Here is a 26,470-nt window from a genome sequence, read left to right on the forward strand (position 1 = left end):
CCGTGGCTGGGGGGTAATTCTCACGAGTTGGAGGGGGCACAAGGACTGGAGAGCATCCATGGGACATCACAAAATTGTTTACTGAGAAAAAAGAACATTGGAAATCAAGGCTCGCCAGGAGTGGCGGGGAATGACCTGTCTGAGCGCCTTGGCCGGCCTGCCGGGCAAGTCCAGCTTGTCCTCCCGGCACAGAGCAGTGTAGCCGGGCGGGTCCTTGGGGGTCCATCTCCCAGGGGGACCGGGGCTCCGTGGGGACAGGCAAGGGGAGCCACGTGCTCCGCACCGCCTCCCGCAGTCTCGCCACGTGCTCGAGCACAGCCCTCTGGACCTGTGGGTTCTGAATCCGTGGAGTCAGCCAACCTCAGAGGGATGGTATCTGGAGGAAAAAAATTCCAGAAAATTCCAGAAAGCAAAACTTGAATTTCCTGCACTGGCTGCTGTTAACATGGCATTTACACTGTATCGCGTATTATAAATGATCCTGAGATGATTTAGAGTCTACAGGATGATGTGCCTCAGTTATATGCAAATACCTGGCCACCTTATGTAAGGGATTTGAGTGCCCGCAGATTTTGGTGTCCGTGGGGATCTGGACCCACCCCCCAGATACGGCGGGGTGACGGTACTGCTTTCGTGTAGTGCACTCCAGATTACAAACAAAATGTGATATGAAAGTTTTACTTGTTAGGTTTTGAAGCTGAGGAGGAATTTCTGTGTGTTATTATTTTGGGTGCCAATTAGGTTTCCAGGGAGCTTGAGAAAGTTTTATTGTATTTACTGTTACAAGTAGAGTCACTGTGGTGAAAAATGATAATTAGGTTGTAATAGTGACGGCTAAACAAAGCAAAGCAAATACTTCTAAACAATCTTAAAAGTTACTTTTGAAGAAGAGCAGGTTTGGAAGCAGATCAAACATTCAAAGTCGGGAGGGCCCCCTGTGAGGACTTTCAGGTACCTCAGAGATCGCTGATTGGACTGTTCCACGTGAGAAGGAGTGTGTGTCCTGGTCTCCCTGCCAGGGCCCCTCCGCTCTGCCCCTCCGGTTGGCCTTGGCTCACTGGGCAGCCCTCGAGGGGTGAAGCCGGCTCAGGTTCCAGGAGGAAGGCCTTCTCGAAGCCTGCCCTAGGGGGGCAGCAGTAGGAGCCACGTCCCTGAGTTCGGGCGCGTCTGTGTGTGCCAGGCCCCGAGCCACGTGCCTGGGTGTGTGGCATTGGTCTTACACTTACCGAAAGTTGTGTGTCCAGCACAAAGAGGCTTCCCCCACACACTTTGAGAACAAGTCATCAACATCACTTCTGAATACTTGCCTGAGTAATTTCTGCGCACAAAGACATTCTCCGTCACTGTGACAGGGCCACCCGACTTGGGAAGGAGCTCGGGGACACTGTCCCCCTCGTTACCATCTTGGGTGGGAGTCGCCCAGAACTGAGGCCGTGCTCTTTTCCTGCGCCCTGTCATGTGACACATACTGTAACTCGCCCCTTTTCCGCTGGTGCTCCTGGGACCTCTTGGTTAGGGTGGTGCCTGCCAGGCTTCTTCGCTGCAGGCTGCTCCTGCTCTCTCTGTGATGAATACTGCTTTGTGGGGAAGTGCTTTGAAGCCACGTAAGCATCCTGTTCTTCGCTGATGTCACCTTAATCCTTTATGTATGTCACTACAGGCTGTTGGATTCCAGTTTCATTCTGTCACTGTTTTAATGCTCAAATTGCCTCTGATGTGGCCAGTGGGCTCCTTGAAATTGGCTTCTGTGTCCTTTCTATCTGCCTCTGTCATCCTTTGAGCTCTTCCTTCCTCTCTTGCTCACCAAGATGTTGCAGGTCTCTTGTGTACCTTCCGTGCCTCAGCCCTGGCATGAGCCATTTCTCCTGGGTCCTTTCAGTGGAGAATGGTGTTGAGAAACCAAGATCTGCTCACTGGATGTGCTCACTGCTTTTGAAGTGTTTCCGCTTTGAGGCCCTTCCAGTGCTCAGACCTCGGAAAGAAGCCACGTGTGTGTGTGCACGTGTGAACACTGCAGGGTTCATTTCAGTCTTGTGTGTGTGTCCAACAAAGTGAAACCTGGCTTGCTTATCCTTTACAGGTGAACTTATAACATGAATCCCCCAGGGGTGTCACCAGTCTCCCGTTGCTGCTGTTACCCTGGCCTGCGTGGGCGCCCTCTTCACCGACCTTGGGCTGCAGCAGCCCTCGCCAGAGCACTGGGGTGACCCCCCCTGCAGCCGAGCTCCCGCCCCTCTGGGACCAGGCTGTTTCCCTGCATGGGCGCCCCCTGCACCCTGCACTGGCTGCTGCCCCTTCCCCTCTGACCCCCCCACCCGGGTGCAGGTGCTTTCCCTGCTCCACCCACCTCACGGCTTCGGGGCCTGAGGACCCCTTGCTGACTTGCCCTTGGGAGGGAATTTCAGAAGGTGAAGACCAGTCTCATTTCCCGCTCCTGTGGCCTGATGTGTGTAGTACATGGCGTAACTGATCGTTAGCTGTTGACTGACTGAATTTCAGACCTCACTGAACAAAAGTTGGAAGAGAAGGAGGGAGACGGGAGGGAGGAGTGATAAACCAGGAGGAGCACTTTGGGTGGCGCTTCAGCCCCTCCGCTGAAGCCCCCGGTGCAGAGGCCTGGGCGGGCACAGCCCTGTCTCTCTGTGGTTTTCTGCCACAGCTTGGAAATTTGTAGTTTGGCCAGTAATACAGATTTCCAAGTACAGTGTGATAGGACTGAAGCTTAAATAGCTTTCTGACCTAGATTAATGTAATGCTGAATATAAAAATACGCTTTTTTAGAGGTGCTTTGGTATTTTCACGAAAGCAAGAAGCTTAACCTGCGGTGAGCCTGCACTTAAAAGGGCTTCTATGTTCTGGGTAAAGAGAGAACTCATAATATTGGCAGTATTGCTGGGATCAAGCTTTAAAAAAAAATCCAAAAAACTGAAAAAGTATTCTATAGGTACATTGTAGGGCGAGAAACAGTAGGTTCTTTTCAAAGGAACCAGAGTCAGATTTCCCTTTCCACTTCTCAGCAGCTGTGTGTGCCTGGAGAAAATGGAGTGGTAGCTACGGCGCTTGGAGAGAAGCAGACTGACCCAAGATTTTCATTATTTAGTCAGGATGGTGTCTCATATGTGGAAATATTTAAAGACATACCCGGATAATGCAGATAATAAAAAAAAATGCTACTCTTGGATCCTTCTTGGAAAAAAAAGATTACCTACAGTCTGTCTGGACAACTAAGGGGTCAAAAAGCCGACAGCAGCAAGCAGCCCCAGCCTACACCCGGGGGGCGGGGGACGGGGGACCCGGCCAGCGCAGGGGCCGCTCGTGGGACGTGCGTCTGGGCGACACCCGGGGGGCGGGGGACGGGGGACCCGGCCAGCGCAGGGGCCGCTCGTGGGACGTGCGTCTGGGCGACTGCGGTGCGCTGCGCGTGTGAAACGCACAGCGGGCTAGAAGCCTGGAAGGAAAAGAAGACACAAAATACCCTGTTAGTAGTTTTTATAAAGACTACCTGTTGAAACACTATTTTGGATATGTTGAGTTAAGTAAAACTTACTGAAATTAACTTCACCTATTTCTTTTTCCTTTTTTAATGAAACTAGTTAAATTGAAAATGTTAAATTATATATGTGGCTCACATGTTTCTATTGGGCAGTATTAGTATGAACAAAATAAATTAAAATTGAGCATTAAAACCAGTTAAGCAAACAGAATTTGGTATAACTGTCACTACAGAGTTGAATGCAAAAGTCCTAAACCAGTTTTCAAAAAATCAGTTTTATAGAAAAATAACACAGTAATAGATCATAGGGGTAGAGGGCTCAGGGGAGGTAAAACCACATTAAAATCATCATTTATTCAAAACTTTTTCTCTTGTCTTTCTCTAAGGTGTCTTTTGATTACTTATGCTTAATTTTAATCTAGTCAGATTTCTCAGTCTTTTACCATTAGAGCTTTTTGTGTCTTAGTTAAATTCTTCTCTATTCTAAGGTCAGAAAGATAATTTATTCTTTTTAAAAATGTAAAGCTTTGTTTTGACATTTGAGCCCTCATCCACCTGGAGCTGATTTTCCTGTGTTGTGCCGAGCTGCGTCTCCCCCCGGTTTTTCCTCCCCTCCACACTGCTCTGCGATGCTGCCTCTGCCAGGTGGGGAGGACCTTGTGCGTGGGGCCCTCCGCTGGGTTCCCTGCAGCGGAGGTTAGCACACCTTTCCTGTGAAGGGCCAGGTGGGAGATGCTTGGGGCTGGGACAGCCATGGGCCAGTACTCACTGCGGCCCTTGTGGTGCGGGAGCCGCGTAGACAACACGCAGGTGTGTGTGGCTGGTCTCCAGCACACCTTTATTTATGGACACCGAAATGTGAGCTTTATAGGACTTTCGTGTGTGTCACAAAATATTATTCTCTAAATATTTTCTCAACTATTTAAAAAAGTAAAAACTATTCTTAGCTCAGGGGCTGTAGGAAAAACAGGCGATGGGCCAGCCTGCAGGCTGGAGGCTGCAGTCTCACCGGCCCTGTCTTTTGGGCAATGGTTGAGGCGACCATGTATTAATAGAATTCCTAATGTTGAGCAATTCTTACTTTCCTAAAATAACCTTTGTTTGGTCATAGACTATTATTTATCCAATGCAAAATTATATTCAATTTACTAACATTTAAAAATAGCTTATATCTATGCTCAGGTGACATTAACCTGGAGTTTTCGTGCACATGTGAGTGTCTGCGTGTTGTCATTACGTGTTGGAGTCAAGATTCTGTTGGTTTTATAAAATTTACTTTTTCCTGTGCCCTAGAACAGTGTAACAGAGGAGTGATCTGGTTGCAGGAGGTCTGACGGAAACTTGAGGCTGGGTGCCCTTCCTCCCTCTTGGACAGAGGTCAGTCCCCTCTGGGGGCTCGCCTCCCCAGGGCTGCTGGTCAGAAGCAGGCAGTGTCCTCACTTCTTATTCGAGGACAACTTGAGAACCAGTGGCTGGGAGCTCACAGGGTTCCGGGGTCGGTGGCCACTGACATCCTGGGTTCCTGTGCTCTTGCCTGCAGGGCACGTAGTAGGAGGCCTGGGTGGTGGGTCCTCCTCCTCCACACAGGACTCAGCTTGCTGCTTCCGCCTGGGAAGCCCTGGGGCCAAGGCTGGGTGCAGCTGCCCTCTGCACTCGCTCCTCGGCGGCTATCCATGGAGAAGAGGTCAGCAGCGCTTGTTGGTGCAAATTTAGGGGCTTGTTTCCCCCTGGCTCAGCCTCCCCGCCCTCCCCCTCCCCCATCTGTGCGGGGGCCACAGTTAGCCGGGGCCCGGTGGGCCCCAGCGGACCCGTCACAGACAACCCCATGGCACACAGTCCGAGACCTTGCTTGTCCCTACTCAGGTTGCCTCTTCAGAGGGGACTTCCCGGCTACACTGGTCCTCCATCCAACCACCACCCGTCTGACCCGACTTTATTTTCTTCATGGCATCAACCGCTAACTGAAGTTGTAGATGTACTTGCAGCCTGAATTGGACACGGAGGAGCCCAGCTGAAGCACAGCCTCGTGGCGTCTGCCTCGGTGTGTGTGGGGCGCCCCCTGCAGGCTCTTCCCTCAGCCTCACCCCTCTAGGGCGTCTGGGACCCGACTGCCCTTTGTTTGAATTTCCCTTTGCACTTCCTTGGGCACACTCCTTACGTTCATCATTCATTCTGAGAAATTTATTTTCTGCTGAAGACCTCTGATATCCTGGCTACTTCTACTTACAGGTTCGAGTGTTTATTTTTTCTCCAGTTCACGTGCCAACCATGGAATTCAGTGGGTTTCATATTGCCCATTGACTGTCTTTTAGGATTAATGGTTAACTTGGGTGTGATTATTTTATCTGGTATTTCTAGAGCTATTAAATATGGTAAGAATTTAGAAGGCTAAATACTTAAAAAAAAAACTCGAGCTAGAATTATAGGGAAATTTTAGAGCAATAGACTCAATAGAAAATGATAAGTATTTTAGCAAGGCATTAAAAATAGCAAATTCAGTTAGTTAAGAGAGGGATGGAAAGGAAAAGCAAAACAATTTAATAGTCCTAATGGTCATTTCCAGAGATGATAGTGACAAGAGAAAATCACTTGTAAGGTGTATTATTAAACTCAGGCTCGTGTGCTCCGGTGCCTACAGCATGGAAGGTGATTAGAAAATGCAAGGCAAGTGAACTTTAGAACCTCGTGTCCTTCGAAATTTGCTCAAGGTCCACCTGCCCAGAGCAGTCTGTGCATGAGACCCGTCCAGAGAGTTTCTGTTAAATATCCGTGCTGGGCTTGCCCCAGATCCATAGGTCGATCTTTGGGCAGGATCCCGGCATGGGTATGTTTAAAAAGTTCCCCAGGTGACTCCAGTGCACAGCCAGCAGTGAGATGGTTCCTTAGAGCTTCTGCTCCAGGTTGTCGCTGTTCTTGGGAGAACGAAGCAGGAAGCTGCTTAACTTGTACTGCTGGTTCCTACGCACAAGGACGGATCATATCAAACCCTCAGAAGAGCTGGGTCTTAATGCCTGGGGAGGAGGGAGCCTGTCTGCTCCCCGCCCCTGGGTGGCAGCAGTGTCCTCTTGGACCTGGTTCATTTGTGCAGGGAGCTGTGGAGCAGTGGGGTTGGGCAGATCTGGAAGCGTCTTCCTAACCAATAGGAAACACGCACAGTTGCCTGCCCGGTGGCCTGCAAGCGTGCCAGCTAGAGCTTCCTCCTCTTGCTGACGTGCGAGGCGTGGGCCTGTTCACGGGGTGCGTCTGCCCAGGTGCTGTGTCAGGAGCAGGGACTGTTGCTTGTTGGCGCCGACTCCGAGCTTACCCTCTTACCTCGTGGCTCTGCCCCCTGCCCCAAGGTGAGATCATCCTAAGAGTGTATTATAAGAAATGCCTGGACATACCTTTGTAATCTTTGAGCTCCTGAAAAATCCAAGTGACAAGCAGAGAATGGTAAGGAGACTAGAGAAATGTGAGGAGTAATGAAAATGACATAAGAGGATGTTAATAACTTTGAAATTCATTGAGATTTATTAGTTGATGCTTAAATGTGCGTGCTGGAGCCTTGGAGATGCACGCATGGAGCAGGGGCCCTTCCTGGGGTGTCTTCCCTGGATTTGAGTTCCCCGGACTGCTTGATGCCGGTTTTCTCAGTCTGATGAGCCTGGTGCCTCTGGCTCTCTGAGGGAACTCCCAGAGTCGTTGGTCCTGTTTACAAAGTGGTCACTGGTTTTCTCACCACAGTGCCAGGACTCAGCAGGATGCTTGGTATGTTTTCGGAATTCTGTTGCTGTGGAACTTCTGGGCCAGGTGGGGCATCTTGAGCCCAGGAGTTTCTCTCCTTCTGTCCTGTTAGTACTTGCTTACTATATTTAGGTGCCCAGTGTTGGGGCATATGTATTTATGATTGTTATCATCGCTTGATGAATTGACCCCTTTATCATTATATAATGCTCTTTTTTGGTCTCTTACAGGGTTTGACTTAAAGTCTGTTTTGTCTGATAACAAGCATAGATCCCCCTGGTCTCTTTTGCTTCCTATTTCTGTGAAATATCTTTTCCCACCCCTTCGCTTAGAGGCTCTGTGCTTTTAAAGCTGGAGTGAGGTTCTTGTCAACAGCAGATACTTGAGCCTTGTTTTTCAGTCTACTCGGCTGCTCTGGGCCTGCCCCCCTGGCTTTATTGAGATGTAGCTGACACACAGCCCTGTGTGCTTCTAAGGGGCACCACACAGTGATTCGGCTGAAATATATTGTGAGACCATTACCAGAGGGAGTTCACACCGTCACTTCACAAAGACGCAGAAAAGGAAGACATTTTCCCCTGTGATGGGAACTCTTAGGATCGTCTGTCCTGACAACTTCCATGTACTCTGTATAGCAGTGTTAGCTGTAGTTGTCATGTGGCGCATCCCGTTCCTTGTGCTCACCTGTCTTGCAACTGGAAGTCCATGTCGTCGGACCACCTTCCTCCCAGCTCCTCTCCCCTCACCCCCCCACCTCTGGTAACCACAAGTCTGACCTCTTTTTATGAGGTTTTTTTTTGAGGTTCCAGATATACGTGATAGCATATATAATATTTGTCTTTCTCTGTCTGTCATATTTCACTTAACATAATTACCACAGGGTCCATCTGTGTTGTTGCAAATGGCAGGGTTTCTTCCTTTTACATGGCTGAGTAATGTTCCACTGTCTATATGTGTGTGTGTGTGTGTGTGTATGTGTGTATCACAACATCTTTATCCATTTGTCTGTCGATGGACACTCAGATTGTTTCTGTGTCTTGGCTGTTGTAAATAGTGCTGCTGTAAACATCGAAGTGCATGTATCTTTTCAAACTAGAATTTTTGTCTTTTCCAGATATATGCCCAGGAGTGGGATTGCTGGATCCACTCTGTGTCTTTTGATTGGGGAATTTAATCCATTTACATGTAGAGTAATTATTGATAGGTAAGGACTGTTGTTTCTGGCTGTCTTGTCGCTCCTGTTTCCACCTGCCTTTGTGAATTCATGGTTTTCCATAGTGGAATGCCTAGATTCTCTTCACTTTATTTTGTCTCTTTACTGAAGGTCTTTGCTTCGTGGTTGTGAGGCTTACATAAAACATCTTGCAGGTGTAACAGTCTGGTTTGCACTGATAACAGCTTACCTTCAATTGCATACAAATACTCTATCCTTTTGCTCCCCCTTTTTATGTTTTTGATTTTATGATCTACCTCTTTTACGTGATGTACCATCATATTACAGTATTAGAATATTTTGAACTTGACTGTATTCTTCCTTTACCAGTGTGTTGTAATGTTCTTATGTTTTCATGTTACTAATTAGCATCCTGAAGAACTCCTTTCAGCATTTCTTGTGAGGCAGGTCTAGTGGTGATGAACTCCCTCAGCTTTTGCTTGTCTGGGAAGTCTCAATCTCTCCTTCATTTCTGAAGGACAGCTCTGCTGGATAGAGTGTTCTTGGTTGGCAGTTTTTTCTCCAAGCTCTGTGAACATTTTGCCCCACTCTTTCTTGGCCTGTGAGGTTTTTGCTGATAAATCTGCTGATTGCTTTATGGGAAAGCTGGAAGTTATAAGCTGCTTTTCTTTCTTTGTCTTTGATTTTTGACAGTTTTATTATACTGTGTCTTAGAGAAGATCCCCTTAGGTTGAGTTTGTGTGGTGAGCGATGAGCTTCATGCACGTGGATGTCCAGGTCGCGTCCAGATTTGGGGCGTCCTCAGCCATTTTTTCTGTAAATAAGCTTTCTGCCCCTTCTCTTTCTTTTCTCCTGGGAGCCCAGTAACTCGTAGGCTGCTTCTCCTAATGGTTTCCAGTGGTCGCGGGGGCTTTCTTCACTTTCTCACTCTCTTCCCCCCGGGCTGGGTAATTTCTGAGGTCTTGTCGTCCTCTTTGCAGATTCTTCTCCCGCTTGAGCCGCTCTGCTGTTGACGCTCTGTCCTAGTTTTCATTTCATTCATTGTAGCCTTCAGCTGCAGAACCTGTCTGGTTCTTTTTAAAAAATGACTTCTGTCTCTGTCGCACTTCTCATTGTTCCATGTGTTATTTTCCTGATTCGTTGAGTTGTGTTTTCTTGCAGCTCATCGAACTTTAAAATCACTTTTCTGGCTTCTTTAGCAGGTAAATCGCAGATCCCCCTGTCTTTGGAGTCGGTCACTGGAAGGCTTTTGTGATCCTTTGGTAATGTCGTGCTTTCTTGATTTTTCATGCACCTTGAGTCTTATGTTGCTGAATTCACATTTGAGGTTGCAGTCGCTTCCTCCAGTCTTTACTGACTGATTTGGGAGAGAAATGTCTCCGTCAGCCCTGCTAGGGCTTCCAAGGCTTCCGCACATGTCCTGAGGCGACGCCTGGCCCGGGCTTCTCGCTCCCTCTTGGGGCAGAATTCCTGAGCTCAGATGCCTTCTCTGGCTCCTGCAGGTGCCAGGCTGGGTGCTGACAGCCTCCCTATCTTTTCCCGAGGGCAGAGCTAATGCTGAAGGTTGTGGTCTCTCCCTGCCTGCAGACTCAGGCTGGCTTTCTGCTCACCGGCCGTCTGTCAGAACTCCCTCTGACCACCGTGGGCATTGCACACGGGGAGCCAGCCACAGGCTGGGAGTGTGCGTGGGTGAGGCACGCTGAGTGACGGGGCGCCCGTGGGCCAGCCGGAGGATCCGTGGGTGGCAGTCTTACAAATAAAATATCTTATCTCAAATAATCTAATTTTTTTGAAAGCATGTATTTTATTAAATGATTAATAGTGAAATAGAGTACACCCTAGGGTTGAAAACTCTGTCCCGGGTTGATGAGTATGTATTTATCTATTTCTGTAATCGTCAGTGTTTCTCCTTCATTTGTGCTGCCACATCCAGAAAGAGCCAGTTGTTTCAGTTAAAGAAAAAACTCGAATCAGTTGTTGTAGCATCCTGTAAACTTAGCTTGCTTACCTTATGCTTAACCAAGAAATTGTTCTTGAACCAAATAAACCACTGGTAAGTGTTACCTCTTAAGAATAAATGGTACCTATAAAATTCAGCATCCATTGTGACTAAAACCTGGCACTGAACTAGGGACACACTGGTGCTTCCTGACCACAGGAGGGGCCGCCAGAGCGCGGCGGCGGCGGCGGCGGCGGCGGCGGCGGCGGCGGCGGCGGCGGCGGCGGCGGCGGCGGCGGCGGCGGCGGCGAGGGGCTGTGGGCATCTCCCCGGGACTCAGGAGCAAGGACGAGAAATGGAGCCCTGCTCAGCTCCTTGGGCGGGCCCAGCCAGTGCAGGAGAAAATGAGGCTTACTTCCAGAAAGGAGGAGGCGGGGTCGTCATCATTTGAAGGTGACAGCAGTCTATCAAGTCAATCAACCCCCTAAAGGTTAAAACTATTAAAAAAATTTATGAGATGGTTAGTGACAAAGCCAATACACCAAAGTGGGTGTTCTCCCTGTGTGTCAGCAATAGCCAGTTGGAGACAGTGTGTCTCAAGTTCCCCCTCAGACCCGGAAACAAAAGCGTGCATTTAACAAGAATTTACAGTAAGTGTATTGAGAAGCCACAGAATTTTACCAAGAAATATAAAAGGCCTGGGAAAAGTCTAGAGAGACATTGTCTTTCTGGATCGAAACTCAATGAGAGAGAAAATTTCTCTCAAATTGTAAATTTAATGCAATTGCAATAAACGTTCAGTGGTTGTTTTGGAATTTGGCAAAGAATATTCTGAAGTTTATCTGAAAGAATAGATGTGTGAGAATAGTCTTTTATAAAAATGTTGGAAGGGACTAGCTCTAGGCCTGTGATGCTGTGTTCTTATTTACTTTCGTGCTCTAAGTAGAGAAGGGATCATTTTAGCAGAGAATTGAGTCTTGCATTTCCCTGTTGCTTGCTTTGATAGTGCCCAGATGATCAGTTCTCTGTGTGATGAGCTTAAAATTATCTCCGTTTTTCAGGTCGGTCAGAATGGCCAGTGCGAAGGTGTGTCTCCTCTGCTCTGTTCACTGGCCTTTGGGCCCAGCTGCAGGGACGCCACGGGGCCTCATGCCGAGCCTCCTCACTCTTCCTTTACACACGGTTCCCGGGAGTCCCTTGTTCCTTTCCGGGGATGCGAATGTTCGTAGAAGTAGCTAACATTGAATGATCTTTTGATTTCCTCTGCGCCGGGTGCTAAGTCGCTCCTTGTATGCTCTGTTTCTCCTACAGAAGTTACCCGTCGGGTATCCTTCCCCATGGACAATGTGATAATTATAACAACAGCTGACATGAGAGAGCGCGTGTTGTCACTGAGGAGCTGCAGGCGTCACTTTATTTAACCCTCCCGATAATTTATGAGAGAGGTGTTATCCCCATTCCCTAGGTCAGGAGACTGAGGCACAAGAGTTGCTTTGTCCAAGGTTACGGAGACAGTGAGTCCCAGCGGCGGGGTGTCGCCCCTCATCTGTCTGGCCCCAGGCTGGGCAGTTAACCTCACAGTATGTAGCTTCTCACATGGACTTTCTCAGAGCTTCCTGCGCTGTTTATGTCTTATCTGTAGTTGCTGCACGAGCAGATTTTACCATCAGGAAGGTTTCCTTCTAACAGGATGCCCCTGACTTGGGGCAGCGGTTTTCTTTCTGCTGCCAGGGTTCAGCGGGTGTGACCTGCGCTTGTCGGATGGTAGAAATGCCGTGGGAGTCGGTGTTATAACTGAGACGTAAAATACTGGCTGATGAAGATTATTTGATGTAGTCGGTACAAAGCATTCTGCAAACGCGCGTGACACGTGTCACGGTTGGAGGCGCTGTGCCGTTGGACGCAGCGGTGCCACCACTTGTTGCCCACCTGGAGGAGCCTGAGCCTGGTGCCCTGGGACAGATGCGTGAGGCGATTCAAGGTTGCACTGTTTGTGGTAGCCCCAGACCAGGAGTGCCCGTGCCCGTCAGCGGCGTGAAATACCCGTCCAGCAGCGCGAACGAGCCGACACACGTGCCTGTAACCACTGCCGATTCCTGAGCACGGTGCTGAGCCGACGGGGCAGACCCGCGGCCGTGCCCCCCGCGATCCCAGCGTCCCCTGTCGGCGGGACGGGCACGCGGGTCGGCCAGCAGCGGAGCCCGTCACGCTCACCTGGACTCGGTCACCGAGGTCGGCAGCCTGACTGCGACCTCGGGCGCTGGGGACCCGGGCGCGGTTTGCTTTCCTGACCCAGGTGATGGCTGCAGTTGTCACTTCATCAGTTTGTTAAACTGTCCACTCCTGTCTTAGGTGCTTTTTTGTATGTGTGTAAACCGTTCAAGTGCTTGGTTACAGACCGTTTCACTGTGTGTTCAGGACGCCCAGGGTGACCCACACTGGAGACGCACGCGTGGGTTACTGAGAGGTTTGACGGCGGAGTCTTCCCGGGTGAACAGGCCCCTCAGAGATCCTGTCGGCCTCTGCTCTGCCCGTGTAGCCTGGACGCGGGCGTTCCTGGGCTTCTGGCAGCGGGTCTATAGATCGCTTCCTGAGGCCGCAGGAGAGGATGCTGTTTACAGCAGATACTCGCACTCTTGGATTTACTGTCCACCCTCCCAGGGAACCAGGCTTCTGTTTACTGGGTTTGCTGCTGGAGGCTGGGGCCCCGCATGGGGGTGTTCGTGCCCCGAGGACCTGCGGCAGGTGCGGCTGTGGGCAGGTGCCACCAGCTCCCTGTGGAACCTGAGTCCTGCTTCTGAGAGGCTGCTGGCAGTTACTGAGGGTCAGTCAGGCTTTTCAACATTATTTTAATAAAAGGAATAGTCCCTTTTCCTCCCAAAGCATTGCAATTGAAACATAAAGAAACAGACCTCTCAGGTCAATAGTTTTTATGTGTATGTGTTGTAATGAATAATTATACATTTAGAAGTCACTGTGAACATCAGTGCCCACGTTTCTGGAGACAAGTGTGTGTGTGGTAAATGTGAATAATTCAGGTCCCCCAAGTAAGTCGCTGCTCACCTGGAAAATCTTGGGAAATCGCTGCTTCTGAAGCGCACGTGAGAGGCGGCCAGCCCAATGCCAGCCCAATGCTGAAGCTCATGCCTGAGGCCTTCCCGCTGGAAACCAGCTGAGTCGATGGCCTGCAGCCTCAGGGGGAAGGCCAGCGGGGTAGGAGGCAGGAGGCGCAGGAGGGCGAACCTGTGTCCCTGTGACGCACACACAGCTGCCACCCCCTGGGTCACCTGCAGGAACTGACGTCGTGGCCAGGGTCCCCAGCGTGACCTAGTGATTTCAGATCTAGTTTCGTGGACGCACCTCCGCGTGCTTCTGCCCGTGCGCCGGATGCCCAGCGCGCCTGCCGGGCGGGGCTGTTTATGGAGGGTCACTGTGTGCGAGGTGCGGAGGTGCTTATTTTGTATTATCCCATTTAATCTCACCTGCAGGATAAATATTATTATTTCCACTTTACTGTGAGGAAGCCGAGGTGCACAGAGGTCGAGCTGAGCTCCTGAGGCTGTGAAGTGAGGAGGCGGTGAGGCTGGGCTGGCGGGCTTGTCCCTGCGGAGCACGCGTTCCCGACCGCAGGTGCTCCGGGTTCTGGGGGGTTGGGTGCGGTTTTCTATAGTGACGTAGTTTCATTACTTTTCGGTCTTCTGTTTTCAGAAATAAAGCCTATTTCATGGGACTGAGTCCTGTGTGGTGAGCATGGTGGTAGATTCTCAAATTTTGCTGTACATACTAAGTTTGTAAAATGAGGGTTTATCATGGCTGTGTTTGCAGGGAAGTCGCTGGCGCGCAGGACGAGCCGTGCGTAAAGCGGAGCCTGCTGTCATGGGGTGCGCTCTCTAAAGCACACGGTCAGAGCTTGACTTCCCACCCCACCCGCTGCTCCAGTTTAAATGAAAGTCTGAAAAATGCCAGAATTTAGGTAATTTTGCAGCAGCGTGTTTGCAGCAACACTAAAAGCTTCTCCTGACTATCATAATCTTAGCCCAAATGTATCTTGTTTTAAATTCTTAGCCTCTTAAAAGTAAAATGAAAAACTTTAAGATTAGTGTTCCAGATTCTATGTGGTTCTGTGGCACAGAAATATGAAGGGGTTTGGCAGATGACACCTTAGTGTCTTCATCCACATTGTGACTTGCCAATTTTATAAGACATTTATGTATGTTAGTCTCCACCCTAAGTTCTATACCCTAAACAGTTTTGTGTTAGAGTCAACACGATACCAAATACATATGAATTACTTAATCATTGTGAATGGGTTTAAACAGAATTTAAAATTTATCAACTAAGTCAGTCAACATTATAAAGACAATACAGTTTTTCCTGGAAAGTAGTTTATTATTATACCAATTCTTTTAGTTATTTAGCATTTTATTTTAAAGGCATTTTTATAGCCACTACCTTTTTTTCTCTAATTAAACTTATTTTAAGATAATGGTAGATTCTGATGCAGTTGTAAGAAATAATAGAGAGATCCCAGGGACATTTGACTCAGTTTTCCCACTGCTAACATCCTGCAGAACCGAGTACGGTATCACAGCCAGAATATGACCTTGACACAGTCAAGATACAGAACTTCTCCATCATCACAAGGGTCCCTCTTGTTGCCCTTCTATAACCACACCCACTGCCTGTCTGCCAGCCCACTTCGTCCTGAACCCCTGACAGCCACTAATCTGTTCTCTGTTTTTATAATTTTATCATTTTAAGAACGTTATAAATGGAATCATGCAGCACATAAAGTTTGAGATTGGTAGCTGTCACTCAGCAAAGCTCTCTGGAGGTCTGTCCGGGTTGCTGTGTGACTCGGCAGTCCATTCCTTTTCGTCACCAAGTAGTATTCCACAATATGAAGGTAGTCTCGTTTATTTAGCTCTTCACCTGTTAAAGGGCACCTGGTTGTCGAGCTTTTGGCCGCTTTGAATAAAGATTGTACAAGCAAACCTATGCAGGTTCTTACGTGAGCGTGGCTTCACTGCTCTGGAATAAGCGCCCAGCAATGCGACTACTTGGTTGTATGACAGTTGCGCGTTTAGTTTTTAAAGAAACAGCCAAACTAGTTTCCAGAGCACCTGTGCCATTTTACATTCCCACCAGCCACAAGTGAGGGGTACAGTTTCCCTACATCCTTACCAGCATTTGGTGTGGTCACTGCTTTTTGTTTTAGCCATTCTGATAGGTGTGGAGTGATATCTCACGTGGTTCTAGTTTGCATTTCCTTAGTAGGTAGTGATTTTGAACATCTTTTCATGTGACTGTTGGCCATCTATGTATCTTTGGTGAAATGTCTTTTTTTGGCCAATTTTCTAATTTTTTTGAATTTATTATTTTTTAATTGAAGTATAGTTGATTTACAGTGTTCTGCTAGTTGCAGGTGTACAGTAAACTGATTCCGTCTTATACACACACACACATATTCTTTTTTCAGATTTTTTTCCATTGTAGGTTATTAGAAGATACTGAATATTGTTCCCTGTACTATATGGTAGGTCCTTATTGTTTATCTGTTTTGTGTATAGTAGTTTGTATCTGCTAATCCTGAGCTCCTAATTTATCCCTCTCCACCCCTTTCCCCTTTGGTAACCAAAATTATGTTTTCTATTTCTGAGTATGTTTCTATTTTATAAATAAGTTCATTTGTATCATTTTTTTTAGATTCTACATATAAGTGATATCATATGATATTTATCTTTTTCTCTCTGACTTACTTCACTTAGTATGATCATCTCTAGATCCATCCACGTTGCTGCAAATTACAGTATTTCGTTCTTTTTTATGGCCAAGTAGCATTCCATTGTATATACATTGCCACATCTTTATCCAGTCATCTGTTGATGGACATTTAGGCTGTTTCCATGTCTTGGCTATTGTAAATAGTGCTGCTATGAGCATTGGGGTGCAGGTGTCTTTTCAAATGACGGCATGGGAGTCGTATCTTCTCCAGATATATGCCCGGGAGTGGGACTGCTGGGTCATGTGGTACCTCTATTTTTAGTTTTTAAAGGAACTTCCGTACTGTTTTCCATAGGGGCTGCACCAATTACACCCCCACCAGCAGTGCAGGAGGGCGCCCTTCTCTCCACACCCTCTCCAGCATTTGTCCTTTGCACACTTTTTGATGATGGCCATTCTGACTGCTGTGAGGTGATGCCTCACTGTAGTTTTGATTTGCATTTCTCTGATAATTAGCTGTGTAGAGCATCTTTTCATGTGCCTGTTGGCCATCTGTGTGTCTTCCTTGGAGAAATGTCTGTTTAGGTCTTCTGCTCACTTTTTGATTGGGTTTTATTTTTTATATTAAGCTGTATGAGTTGTTTGTATGTTTTGGAAATTAAGCCTTTGTATGTCGCTTCATTTGCAAATATCTTCTCCCATTTCATAGGTTATCTTTTCATTTTCTTTATGATTCCCTTTGCTGTGAAAAACCTTGCAAGTTTGATTAGGTCCCATTTGTTTATTTTTGCTTTTATGCCTTTTGCTTTGGGAGGCCGGGCTAAGAAGTCTTCACTGTGATTTATGTCAGAGAATGTTTTGCCCGTGTTCTCTGCTGGGAGTTTTATGGTGTCGTGTCTTACGTGTAAGGCTTTAAGCCACTTGGAGCTTGTTTCTGTGTGTGGTCTCATTTTCTGATCGGATTATTTGCCGTTTTGCCGTTTACCGTTGGCTTTTGAGAGTTTTGATATTCTAGACACCGGCCCTTTGTCCGATCTGTGTTTTGAGCATGCGTTCTCTCGCTCTCTAGTTTGTCTTCCGCCCACTCAGCAGGGTCTCTTGTGCAGCGGACTTAATTGTGAAAGAGTCCACTTACAGTTTTCCCTTTAGGGGATCACGCTTTTGATGTCAAATCTGAGAAATCTTTGGCCCCAGATCCCAAGGATTTTCTTCCAACTTCTTTTCCTAAAAGTTTTATAGTTCTATGCTTTATATTTAAGTCTGTGATCCATTCTGAGTTGATTTTTGTATGAGGTGTGGGACATAGGTCAAGCAAGGTTCATTTTCTCCCCCCGTGGCCGTCCAGGGGCTCCCACGCCGTGTATGCTGAAAGGCTGTGTTTCCTCGGCTGGATCGCTTGGTACCTGTGTCAGAAGCCAGGGGGCGTGTTTGTGAGGATCTGTTTCTGGATTCTCTGTTCTGTTCCACTGGCCTGGGCGTCCACCCTGCCAGCACCACTGTCTTGATTACTGTAGCCGAATGATAAGACCTGGAAGTGGGTAGCCTGATTCCGCCCTCTCATTTCTTCTTTTTCAGAGTGTTTTAGCCATGCTGGTTCCTTTGCCTTTCTGTATACATTTTAGTCTAATCGTGTCCATATCTGCAGTTTGGGATTTGGGCAGGAGTTGTGTTAAACTTGTACATCAATTTGGGCAGAAGTGACGTCTTTACTACGTTGAATCTTGCAGTGGACAAGCACGGTTTGGCTCTCGTTTAGACCCTCCTTGACTTATTTCATCCGCTTTGTGTGGTTTTCAGTGTACAAGTTACATACATATTTTGTTAGATTTACACCTAGCATTTCTCTTTTTTTAAGCAACTATAAATGGCATTGTATTTTTAATTTTTGTATTTATGTGTTTGTTGCCAGCAAATGGAAACAAAATTGGTTTTTGTAGGTTTATCTTGTATCCCGCAGCCTTGCAGCACTCACTCACTAGTTCTGTGAGTTCTGCCTGTTACTTCTAGTCCTGTTTGACACTGTGTGTCAGGCATTATGTTAAGGCTTCCCATGTGTTTGCCAAAGGCCAGGAGGTGGTGGAACTATGATCTTGACACATAAATTACTAATTCACTTCATCTGTTCATTTGGGAGATACTTACGGTGTCTACAGTCTGAAATATTCCTGCCCTCCTGGGGTCTGCAGTCTGAAACTGGAATTAGACATGACACAAGTGGTTATGCAACGTAATAAAGCAAGTGTAAAAATAAAACAAGAAGTTGATTAATTATGACTTAGCGCATCTGACTCATGCTGTAAGTGGGTAAAACAGGGGCATTCAGCCAGCCCGTGTGGCGTGGGTGCGCCGGGGGGGCTTCTGACACGGTGTTTATCCTCCCAGGAAAGGTTTCCCAGTTGAAACTGCTTGTTGATTCTGACATCAATTTTTGAAACTCAAGAGATGTCTGTATCAAAATCTCACATGAAGAGAACTCTAAATATTGCTTGTCAAGGAGCCCTGGAGCTCCTGGCCGAAACTGGATGAGGTTCCCACCTCTGTATCCTCATCGCCTTCACCTGCTGCTGTGTGCGCCCTTCCCCCGTGGCCCTGCGCCGCAGCCCCCGGCCAGCCCTCACCAGCCTGGCTGCTGCCCTGGGGGTCTGCCAGCCACGCCCTCTGCACCCTCCGCGTCCACCTCCCCAGCCCCTGCTTCTAGTGCGGGTTGCTTTCCTCCTTGGCAAACTGGGTTTCAGCGTTTGAGGTGGAAAAGGTGGGGTATTCAGGGAGCGAAGTGCAGGGTCAGGGCCCCTTTCTGCCAGGCTGCTGGGGAAAGTCATCATGGTCCTTGAGCTTCTGTAGTAACAACCGCGGTAAGTGGTCAGTTGGGAAATAACATCCTGCCGTAGAGAAGTGTGGCCCTCGGACAGCCCTCCAGGAGCAGCCTCTGGCCGGCACTGCTGACCTGCGCACCCGGCTGGGCCCCACGGCCACAGAGCTGAGACAGCGTCCTGGCCCGGGGGTCCTGAGCCGGCTCTGTCCCCACCCCCGCGCCGTCCTGCCTTAGAGTGAGGGGGTTTCTCTCTCTTCGTCCCTCCCCACTGACTATAGGACAAGTTGCTGGTCTTTGAGTCGGCGTGGAAGAAGGAGAAGGACATAGTCTCCAAGGAGATAGAGAGGCTCCGTGTGTCCACCCAGACCCTGTGCCGCAGCGCGCTCCCGCTGGGCAAGATCATGGACTACATCCAGGAGGACGTGGACGCCATGCAGAACGAGCTGCAGCTGTGGCGCGCCGAGAACACGCAGCACGCTGAGGCCCTGAAGAAGGAGCAGAGGTAGGGGGGTGCGGGGCGGGGGGGCGCGGGGCCTGGGGAGAGAGCTCCCTGGAAACCACTCCCTCTCGGCCCTCTCTTACCTCCTCCCTGGAAGGAAGCACGCTTCTTTTTCATTCAGATCATATCGTGCATTTCTTCGTAGCAATTAGAAAAGATCTGCAGTCATTGTTCAAAAACAAAATAGGGGAGGGTGTCGCTTGGTGGTAGAGCGTGTGCTTAGCATGCGCAAGGCCCTAGGTTCAATCCTCAGCACCTCCATTAAAAATAAATTAAATAAAAACCTAATTACCTCCCCCACACCCCCCAAAGAAGACTGATTAAATAAAAAACAAAGTAGATTTAGACATTTAAAAAGATAGGAACCTTTGCAATTTGGATACCATAGTTTCTCTCAGTCTTATCGAAATCGCCCAAATTTTGTAAGTGTTTGTAATTTGAAAGTATTTTAATTTTGTGCTCTAAAAGAAATGCTGGTGAACCCATTTTAAAGAGGATGCCATAACAGAAATGTGATGGCCCCTAAAAAGAGATTTATTTTAGGAAAGTGTTTGATATTCTCTATTTTTAATCAGTGAATCTGTGGCGCATGTAACTATATCACCTGTTAACAGTTTGTTTTAGAAAACACTCGATTGGACTCAATGATACAGCTCTAAGTCCATATAATTAAAAGCACATTATGGTGAAGGTCTACTCTTTATTAGTCTGCTTATTCTTAAAAAGTCCCCTAAATAAGTGTTAAAATATACAGCTTGACAGAAGTAGAAAGTCACAGAGAGCTTTCGGTGCCTCTTCTGGCATGATCGTTTGTTAGCACTTCTTAAATTTTGATTTAAGGTGTTAAAAAATGCCACCGCAGACGTTTCTTCCTTACGAAACCTGATTTTGCTTTATGGTATGATGGTTGGAAACTATCTCTGTTTTTTGCTGTATTTTATTCTGTATTTATATGCTTTATGAACCCTAAAGGGAGAGGTTACTTCTGGCCTCAGCTTTCCCAAGTAATTTCTAGACTTTTCCTAGCATTTAACGCAGGAACTGAAGGGCCTCCTGACTTGTCTTGAACACGTGAGGCAGAAGGGCCTCAGCTGGAAGCCCCTGGAGCTGGTGAGCCTCTCCTGGAGGCCGGGTTCCTGCGAGGAAAGTGGGGGCCCTGCGAGGAAGGCGGGGCTCGTGGTGTCGATGGCCCCCGGGCTCTCGGCAGCATACGTGAACTAGGGACTTTCAGCCCCTCCTTTAAGAGTGTTAACCTCCTTTGTATACATTTCATGTTCGACTTGACTTTTGCTTGTGGCAGGGATTGTGAAAATAAACAGATTTTTCCCAGGTGTGAAGATTTTTCCCCTTTGTATCATTATCCTGGTATGTTCATGTTCTTACCCTTGTTCTTTGGATGCAATGAATGATTTACTCTCATTGTCTTTCACCGTTTTATTAAGAAGCAAATCTAAACAGAAAGACCCTTACGCACCCCTGCTTTTGTCTCCCGCCAGCATCACAGACGCTGCGGTGGAGCCGTTGAAGGCGGAGCTGGCGGAGCTGGAGCAGCTGGTTAGAGACCAGCAGGACAGGATCTGCGCTGTGAAGGCCAACGTTCTAAAGAATGAAGAGAAAATTCAGAAAATGGTGTACAGTATCAATTTGAGTTCCAGAAGGTGAAAGCTCCAAGTTGCAAAGACTAACGATCGTCCTCAGTCGGAAAGTGCCAGGAGCCGGGGACGCCGTGACTCCTCGAGTTCCCGTCTGAGGAGGACGAACCGTTGACGACGTTCCCCAGCGAGCTGCAGAGCTTCGCAGCGCCAGGCGTATTCGGTGTGCGAGAGGCCGCGTCTCCTCCCGTCCTCCAGCTGGAGCCCTCGCTAGTTATAAATAGCTCTTCAAAATGCCCGTGTGAGGAGTTTCTTTACAACTTGCCTGTTCTTTATGTTTCTGCGGAGGCCTGTTCTGTTCATTCTGAACCAGAATTCTCTCGCAGGTAAGTGGTGCTGGCACGCCAAGGCAGGAGTCCTCGATTTCAGTCTCTGGCCGGGGGACAGGACTTCCGGAAGCCAAGCACTGAGTGAAGGATGGCTGTCCTTTCTGATGCGAACGTCGTAAATAGAATGAGGCCTGAAAAGGAATGAGTTGTATTTTTAGCTCCTTCCCACTTGAGAAGGGTTGATATCAGCCCATATAAGGTACATGTGAACTCTTAATCTCTTTGTAATTGCAGACACTTCTTTATGTAATTTTCTTACTGGTCCCTATTATCTTTTGCTTATGTTTCCAGCCCTTAAAGTTCATGAATTTCAAAAGGAGGTTTCATAATGGCCTTCATGGACATTGGGCATGAGATTGTCGCAGGCTGTATCCTCACTGTCTTCAGCATTTTGCCCATGGGTCTCCCCCGGGCCTATGAGTGTAGCTGGCGGGCGTCCTGGTTCCCGCGGGAGGAGGGGCTTGCTCGCCGGGGGCGTCGGCATCATGCCTTTCCCTTGCGCAGGCGTAAGCACCTGTGCACCTGAGAGACAGGTAGCTTAGGGGAAACCGCAAAGGAAGACTTAAAAGAATGCACCGATTTACAAAGTTTTTTGATGTTACTATTTTTTTGGAAGTTGTTTTTTAAAGCAGAAGTTTTTTTGTTAATTGTTTATATTTAGTTTTTCACTACGTATGATACTGTAAATACTTACTAAAATCTTAAATTTGTGTATAAAGGATTTCACAGTTTGGAGACATACTTACGGGTCTTAAGGTCTGGTTCCTGATACTTTTATTGCTAGATACCGTATTTATTATGTAACCCAAGGTGTGCCATCTTAAGTGTTAGAATTGCCTAAGAACGTGTTGTTTCCTCAAAAGACAAGCACAGGAGGCATGGTTAGGTTTTTCTTAGAGTAATTTCCAAAACAAATCCCTTACAAAGATAGTTGTAGGGTTTTCTAGGCTGAGTACGTTCAAGACCAGATCGTAAGATCTGCCGTGTTGAAGAGCTGGCTTTCCCGCTTTCCTGTGGTGCCCACGACGGTCTGTCTGGTCAGATGATCCCAAATGCACTTCAGGGGGAGAGGAGGACCCAGCCCTCTGCGCACCTTTTCGTGTCTGTGTCTCTTTTCTCCTGGCTGGAATGACTTCGCTGCAGCCCCACAGGGAGCCTGTTTCACTTCAGGTTAAGATGTCTGCCTTTTATAAATTTGTACATAAGACTAGAATTTTTATGTTGCAAAAAAATTGCATACATTGTATGTGAGTAAAATTTTGTATGAAGTAGTCTATCAAATTGTATCATAAAATTTATTTTTCTTTTATACATAAATCATTAAAAATAATCACATATTTTTTCTATTAAGTGTATGGGTTGTACAGTTCAGTTCACACCTGGAAAAAAGCATTTATAAGCATTTGGATTTTTTGTATTTTCAAATGTGTGCAGTTTGTTTTCCTTCGAAGAAAGTTCAGGGAAATTTATCTTCGCTCATATTGTGACACCCCTTTTCTGTTTGAAGGTTTATAAGACAGGCAAGCATTTGTCAGAAGTTTTAGGATCATTCATGAAGCTTTAGAAAGTCTCCGTGTGGTCACTGCTGTGTCTCATCAGAGATGCATCAAGTCCTGATGGTATTGTTTTGATAAAATACACAAATGGGATTATTCAGTTTTCCCCTCTACTTTGGTTTATATGTTTTCAGGAAGTACTGAAGTCATACTTTAGAAATTTCAGTTTAAAAGTTGAGCTGATGCTAATTTATATTTAAAAGAAATGGCATCAACCTTTGAAAACACTGACATTTCAGACTAGCATTTGTGCTTCCCACCTTGACAGTCACACTTGTTTTCTAGCGATGTTAAAAATCAGTACTAACTGGAATCTGTGAAGAGAGATGATGTTTTCTACTGACACTGAGTGCAATTCAGGATTTTGAGGGTCTGGAACTTTTCTGTTGACAAGTGCGCCTAAAATGCACCCGCCTTCTTCCCCGAGCCTCCCTGAGCGGCCCACGCTGTGTCTGCTGGCGTGGCGGCGGTGCGCGGTGCACGAGTGGGAGGGCAGGCGGTGGGACCTTTGACAGATTTTGAATAAGCGGCTTGAGGTCAGCAGTCTCGGGCTCGGACTGACCAGCTGGCTTGAGCTTCCAGCAGCATCGGGCTCCAGGGAGGCACGTGCCAGGTGCCACCGTGCAGGAGGGATTCCCACTCCCGGCTCAGGGTGCTCTGGTCCACACCCTGAGAAGCGGAGGTTGTTCCCCACCCCCGCCGTCCTGCCTCCCTGGGGCCCACCTCTGCCCGCCCTGTGCGCCTCCCGCAGAGGCTGGTGCAGAACAGCAGGCGCGGGAGGGCGAGTCCTAGAGCCGGCACCCCCACGGCACCCCCACCCGTCCGGTGCCCGGCGTGAGCCCTTGCCCCGGGGCGCTGAGCGCAGCTCTGTCCTGTGATGCACTTTGTTAATAGAAGCTCTTGTGCTTGTCTGCACAGTGTCTGGTAAGAGCAGTCATGCCGGCTTTACAGGAGGGTGGCCGGAGCCCCTGGAGGCCCCCTTGCTCCTTGCATGCGTTTTCACAGAGGGAGCGTGGGAGGGCTGGTTTTCAATTGAGAGGGAACAGGCATTTAAATGGCTTTTTAAACTGTAACACTGGTCTTCAAGTCCACATTTAAAGCTGAGTTCCAGATTGATTATCAGCTTCTTAAACCATGCAAGGTGGTCTTTCTGGTAAGAAAATGGGGTTCAGGAGAAAGTGAAGTCTATAAATCAGGGGAGGCTGCCCCGGCCAGACGGGCTTTGTGATCAAGTGTGCGGTCGAGGTGCCTACTCCCCCCGCGAGGCTCCCGGCGCCCTGGCCCTGCCCCTACTGCTGCCGGCACAGCACGCCCCGCGGTTGTGGGGTCCCCTTGCCACCGCCCCCAGTGAGTCGGGCACCTCGGGGGGCATCCTGCCTGCACCAGTTTTCTGCCGCGGACTGTCAGCTCATTCACAGCATCTGCTGTGTTCTCCGCTGCCCTCTCAGGTTTCCTGTTCTATTCTCAGGAAAACTTTTTGCATGACTATCACCACAACTTAACAAACCAAAAAACCCACCTAAGTCTGCCATTTAAAATCATCATCAAAGCCAGTGTTTTGCTAGGTGACGCCAGCAGGTGCACGCTGGGGCTCACTTGCTAGACTCCGCCGTGACCGCTGGTGTGCGGGGCTTATTGCCTCCTGTATGCGGGGCTGCGTCTCTCTCGGAAGAGGCCTCGGGTCCTGATCTGCTCAGGACAGTGGCGGCCGTGCCTTTTTATGAGGCATGATTATTAATTCACCCCCCACCCCCCACCACACACACACACACACACACACACACACACACACACACTTGCAGTCATATCCTGGTTTGGATGACAAACAACTGGGTCCCTCTCCCTATTTGACACCTATGAGTGGTGGCACGTGGCTCTGAAGGGACAATGGGGCCCCTCTGAACGAGAGGAGAGCTGTGTGGGCCCCACCGCCGCCTCAGCTCCGCCACCACGGCGAGGTGAGAGAGCCCGGCGGGGGCTTGCAGGGTGCGTCCAGCACCACGAGAAGGTTTCTGTTTCCCCGGGGCGAGACGTGGAAGCGTGTCTTGGATTTGCGTTGGAGGACCTTCCCCAAGGCTCCTCTGAACTGGCGTTGCCCGGAAGGGAACCCCAGCTGGGCCTGTTGGACATCATTCCAGCGGTTTGGATGGAGCTGCAGGAAGTGGGTCTGTGCAGTGTGCAGCGGGTGTGAACACGGCTGGGCAGGCAGAGGCACTGAAGGATTTTCTCAGGACATGGAAAGATGAAGCCAGGCTGGTCCCCACTTGAGAGGAGCAGGAGGAGGAACCCCAATGGTGCGCGTGCGTGCAGCCCAACACCTGGGTCAGGACGCGACAGGCACCTGGGCGGTCTCCGGTGAAGTGGGCCCAACGCCACCCTTCCCTCCAAAGCCGAGCGGAGGCCCCGAGGACACTCCTTGTTTGGGTGGCCCTGCTCCCTGTTGCTGGCCCCAGTGGTTCCCAGCCTTGTGCAGTCACTGACCAGTTTGCATCGTTTCCTACGTGTGCAAGTGTGTCTGGGGATGGCCGCCCAGGAGTGAGGTTGTGGGGTCGCTGGGTGAACGCGGGCACCTCAGCTGCGAGGCGCTGGTGGTGGGCTGTGTGCGGTTGGGTCTCCCACCAGCAAACGGGCCTTGTTGCCAGATGCTTGTAGCCTGGCTTTGGGGGGCACTGTCTGTGGTTTGATTCACCCCGTCTCCTGTGGCGCTGTCCTGGGGCGTGGGCGTCTCGGCGCATCCCTGCAGAGCCCCGAGGGCAGGATATCTTTGTCTCGCAGGGAATGGGGGAGAAGCTTCCCAGAGGAGGTGTTGCCCTCCCGCTACACAGCGGCTGCTGCTCTGTCTCGGGTCCACACCTCGAGGGACACTTGCTGAAAACCTGCCCAGTGCCTTCTGGGAGGTTGTGGAGAACCCCCACGGGAGGGCGGCCCCGGGCGGCCCTCTCTCTCTGCCGGGACGGCCTGCCCGCTGGGTTCTGGGCCAGTGGTTGTCCTGTGGCCCCAGCCCACTGCTCAAGAAAAGGCTCAGGCCTGTGCAGCTTTTTCCTGGTGAGAGTGAGTCCCAGGTGAAGCAGGCGCTCTCCCTCGGCCCCTCCCGACGGCTGGCTCCTGGGCCTCCCTCGAACTGCAGGCGGAAAGGCCCCTGAGGACAAAGTTGGGCCCAGGCGCTGACGGGCGTCCATCACCAGTCTCCCTGGTGTCCCCGGACTGCACCACGGCGTTTCGAAGGTCCCGCAGCAGCAGTGAGGGGCAGGTGGGCCGTAGCTGACGCCCGCGGGTGGCGTGCTGGCCTGGGGGGCACACCCCACTGACCGTGGGGTTGTGGGTGGGACGCGCTCCACGACTCTGACCTCTCACCTCGGGGAAGCAGGGGGCGGGGGCTCGAGCCTGTTCTCATCCCCGCTGGCGGAGGAGGGCCGGGGCGCAGGGCCAGACCCCACCTCCCTGGTGACCTCTGCCCTGGTCTCACCTGGTGACAGGTTCTGTTCCTTCCCTTAAACCCGCAGGTGAAGGCAAGAAACCTGGCGGGAAGGAGGCCACGAGGCCTGGGGAGAGCTCGGAGTCTGGGTCGG

The 26,470-nt window shown here is 49.3% G+C and overlaps 1 protein-coding gene across 5 annotated transcripts in view; it reads left to right on the forward strand.

The window, feature by feature from the left end:
• Positions 1-22,695, forward strand: part of TRAF3IP1 (TRAF3 interacting protein 1) — a 59,425-nt gene extending 36,730 nt beyond the window's left edge. For all 5 annotated transcript variants that reach the window (XM_031452543.2, XM_031452537.2, XM_031452538.2 and 2 more), the window contains 2 exons: positions 19,144-19,367; positions 20,861-22,695. In XM_031452543.2, the coding sequence (XP_031308403.2) occupies positions 19,144-19,367; positions 20,861-21,026 (390 nt within the window). In that variant the 3' untranslated portion in view covers positions 21,027-22,695. The remainder of the gene's footprint in view (positions 1-19,143; positions 19,368-20,860) is intronic.
• The last annotated feature ends 3,775 nt before the right edge of the window (positions 22,696-26,470 follow it).

Source organism: Camelus dromedarius, chromosome 4 (assembly GCF_036321535.1).
Source record: "Camelus dromedarius isolate mCamDro1 chromosome 4, mCamDro1.pat, whole genome shotgun sequence".
Classification (NCBI taxonomy): domain Eukaryota; kingdom Metazoa; phylum Chordata; class Mammalia; order Artiodactyla; family Camelidae; genus Camelus; species Camelus dromedarius.